At 50.6% G+C, this 4,170-nt stretch overlaps 1 protein-coding gene across 1 annotated transcript; it reads right to left on the bottom strand.

Moving 5' to 3' along the window:
- Window positions 1–258: 258 nt before the first annotated feature.
- Window positions 259–1,209, bottom strand: LOC130859619 (olfactory receptor 12-like). The gene has a single exon (XM_057747202.1). The coding sequence runs from the start codon at window positions 1,207–1,209 to the stop codon at window positions 259–261; it is 951 nt and encodes a 316-aa protein (XP_057603185.1).
- Between the last annotated feature and the right edge of the window lie 2,961 nt (window positions 1,210–4,170).

The following is a 4,170-nucleotide window of genomic DNA, read 5'->3' as shown; positions in this document are numbered from 1 at the left end:
TCCAGATTTCAAGATCAGGATTTTACTCCATCTTTGCACCATTAGATTCCTGCTGGAAAAACATGCCTTATTCATCTTTGCATCTCACACTTGCAATGTGTGGTCCATGATATTCTCCCAAGAAGAGTTTGATAAAATTTTGGATGAAGAAATGAACTAGATGAATAAGGAATGAATTCCTCAAATAAAAGCCAGTACCTCCCCCCAAAGACCTTTTATCCCACCCTCAGGACACACTGTCTCTCTGGCCACACTCCTTCACGTGGCTGTGTGTCTCTGGCCCAGTCTGAACAGGGCATCCTTCACGTCCTTGTTTCTCAGACTGTAGATGAGGGGGTTGAGCATTGGGATGACCAGGGTGTAGAAGACAGAGATCACCTTGCCTTGCTCCATGGACTCCACAGCTCCTGGTTGGGCATACATGACAAAAAGGGTCCCATAAAAGAGGGACACAGCTGTTATGTGGGAGCCACAGGTGGAGAAGAGCTTGTGTCTCCCTGCTTCTGAGCTCATCCTCAGGATGGTCACTGAGATGTAGCCATAGGAGATGAGGACCACGAGTGTGGTACCCATGATGATAAGGCCACAGAGGCCAAACATGACCAGTTCATTGGTTGTTGTGTCACCACAGGCAAGCTTGAGTAGGGGGGGCACATCACAGAAGAAGTGATTGATGTGGTTGGAGCTGCAAAAATGGAGGCTGAAGGTGAAGCTTGTCTGCATGATGGAATTGAAGCAGCCTCCACAGTAGGTGCCCAGCACCAGGCGGGCACATGCAGAGGGGCACATGGTGATGTGGTAGTGCAGGGGCCTGCAGACAGCTATGAAGCGGTCATAGGCCATTACGGCCAAGAGGAATCCCTCAGTGGTGATCATCAAGGATAAGAAGAAGAACTGGGTGGCACATCCTGCAAAGGTTATGAGCTTTGAAGAGGACAGGAAGTTGGCCAGGGCCTTGGGGTAGATGACAGTTGAGTAGCACAAGTCAAGGAAGGAGAGGTTCTTGAGAAAGAAGTACATTGGGGAGTGCAGACGGGCATCCAGGGTGATGGCCACAATCATGGTCAGGTTCCCCAGGATGGCCACCACGTACAGGGCCAAGAACAGAGCAAAGAGCAGAGTCTGGGCCTGTAGGCCACCCTCAAATCCCTCCAGCATGAACACCTGCAAAGGCATCACTGAGATGTTTCCATTTACATGGGGTTGCATTGCCTTGAGCTGCATGACACAGGGCAGAGAGCAGAGGGCAGTTGGGAGGCAGTGAGAGGGAGCAGGTCAAGGTCACAAGGTCATCCTCCCTTGGAGCACAGGGATCTTGCAGTGCTTTGCTGTCTATTGACAAAGAGCCCACCAGCTGTTCAGTTCTCTTGTCTGATGAGCTCAGAGTGATCTGAAAAGGATATATTTCCTCTAACTCATTAATTCATAAATGTGCAAGTTCACTTCCTCTTTGGGAGACACTGAGCTGTTGTTATGCAGTGTACAGTGGGTTCCAGGAGCTTTTCAGACTGAGAACCTACAGTGTAAGGACCGTTGCTTCTCCCTGTGGCTCCTTTCAATAAATGCTTTCCACCCCCATGGGGATGCTCCTCAGCTGTGCCATTTCCACTCCTCACTCGAGTATCTAATCCTGTACTTTCTTGCCTTTTTAATTCATTCACTAATTTTGGAAATGATTATTGAGCCCCTCATGCCCGTCTGGTGTTTGGATGGTGCTGATTTTCTCTCCAGACAAGGCTGTAAGCAGAGCAGGTACCAGCTCCCACCAGACAAACTTCTGACAGTTTGTCCTGCAGACCCTGAGCCCCATCTCAGCATCGCTGTCTGGAGCCTGGACAACAGTGTCGTTCTGGAGCAGAGCACTGTGCATCCTTGAGTATCTCAGGGGGGGTCTCAGCCAATGTGCTGATATTGGAAAATACGGTGAAGGACAGACAAGCTCTGTGGTCTGAGAAGCAGCAGGACAAGGGACAAGGGACACATTCAGGATGTGGGCATATCCTCCCTCTGTCCTTACTTCCATGCCCCTGTGGGGTGATTGCTTTGAGCAAAGGGAGCCACCAGCACTGTCACCTCTGCCTCAATGTCTGGATCCTCCTGATGGATGCTGCTTCCTGTCCCTGTCACAGCCCAGACCACCCTTGTCTACCCTAAGCAGGGCTGACCACCACACTCACATGCAACATGGGACCAACTGTGTGATGGCCAAAGGAATGGTCAGGGAGATTTAGCCCAAAAAGTAAGGAGTGGGGGAAGAAGAGCACATAGCCAAAGTGCCACCCCAGAAGGTGAGGGAAATTAGTAAGAAGGTGTAAGCTTATTTCAGAGCAAATTCCACATTTTCTAGAGGTAAGATCTGAAGCATCATGGAGCTGGCTGCCATTTGAGGGACAGAGCTCCCTTGGAGTGGGGATGTGCAGGCAGAGCCTTGGTGGTCAGTGGTGCCTGTGGAGGAGTGATGACCCCACTTTCCCTCTCAGCCTGAAGTTCTCTTAGAAGGTGGTCTGTGAGGACCAGACTTTCCAACAATAGAGGGTGTAGGTGAAAGTGTTGGTTGTCCAGATTTCCTCTCCTGGGAAACTTGACTCCAGCCCTCTCATGACATCAGAGGGGGACAATCTGACCTGGGATGCCCAGGAATTGTCACCTCAAATTTAGAATTGGAGCTTGGCACTGAGGGTGGATGCAGGTGCTGCCCTACACACTTTGGCCACCAAACCCTGTGCACATAGCCCTGTCCTGCACAGACACATACCCTGTCTCTGTCCACCTAGGTCCTCACCTAAAAAATTGTGTCAAAGTGATCAGAGTGACCACCTTCACCCTATATCCCTAGGTTGGTTGTCCCTGCTCTTATATCCATTGGGGTTCCCAGGTTTATTTATTTGGCTGTTTCCCAGGAAATTTGTCCATCTCAGGGTCCTTATGTCATCACAACAGTGACCCATATGATGCCTGGGGGAGCACCTGAGGAGTGATTGTCATTTTCATCTGGGAAGCTAAGCTCCCAAATTTGTTTCGAAAAAACAAAGAAGCACATTTCTCCGGCTTGTTTAACCAAGTGGGTCTACTACAGCGGCTTCAGTAAACATGCCTCTGAGTTGAGCCTGAGAAATGCTTTCCCAGGTGAAGCAGAGAAATCCAGTGTTGTTTGTGAGTACCTGTTGAATATTTGTAGTGGCACTTTCCTGAGTCCCTTTGTTATAAACTCTCATTACTCAAGTGTGGTCTGAGTTCCTGCGGCACAAAATTTGCCTAGAGCTTATCAAGTTCAGGATCTCAGGACACTGAATCAAAACCCACATACATACACGACCCCCTTATTATTTCTACAATCATTAAAGTGCAGACCCGTTGCCCTCACTGATCCTGGCCCAATGCAGTTGGAACTGGGAGGGCGGGGAGTGGGAAGGACAGTGTTGGTCAGGCTCCAGACTCCCAGGACTCACCTGTCAGTGATGCTGATCCACCTCCTGCTGAGTGATGGCTGCACTGCTCCTGTGATGTCAGGAGGGGAATGACTCACCCAGAACCCTGTGCTCCCAGGTAGACAGGGCTCCTGTCCTAGGTCTGTGCTGATGGTAATCAGTCAACACCAAGGTCACCTGCCTTCTCTTCATGCACTTCTGGCTTCCTGTGCAGGGACACGACAGAGGGGAGGGGCAGAGGAGGGCACCAGGTTCTGACTGCAGGAACTCCTGGGTCTTGATGGAAGCAGAGGAGGGAATCGACTCAGTCACCTGATTCTCCACATTATCTATCATCTGGGCAGCATGTCAGGTGTCTGCACCTTAGGGTCAGGCTGGGAAGATGCTCTCTGTTTGCAGGTCTGAGACTTGAGGTCTCGAATGGCCAATTAGGTGAGACTTGGGCTCTGAGTGCAGTTGGTCTCTCAACTCCCTGGGTCCCAGGAAGATGCATCGTGTAGCCAAACTTACTTTGATACATCTCAGCCCAGTACAGGGGAGGCAGGAAGCCTGAAATCCATGAGGGAGCCTCAGGTGTGGTTTGGGCAACATAAGAGAAACAAAACAACTTATAGGGGCCCTCTGGCCATCCTTGGAAAGGTCTCCCTGGGCAGCAGGTGGGAACTCCAGGCCCACAGCCCTTTCTCTTCCTCTGCTCCATCCTCACCTGCTGGTGTGAGGAAGAGTGACATGTGGGGAATCT

The sequence above is a fragment of the Hippopotamus amphibius genome, chromosome 8, assembly GCF_030028045.1.
Source record: "Hippopotamus amphibius kiboko isolate mHipAmp2 chromosome 8, mHipAmp2.hap2, whole genome shotgun sequence".
Taxonomy (NCBI): domain Eukaryota; kingdom Metazoa; phylum Chordata; class Mammalia; order Artiodactyla; family Hippopotamidae; genus Hippopotamus; species Hippopotamus amphibius.
The sequence above is the reverse complement of the archived record's forward strand: the minus strand, read 5'-3'. Positions and strand labels throughout refer to the sequence as shown.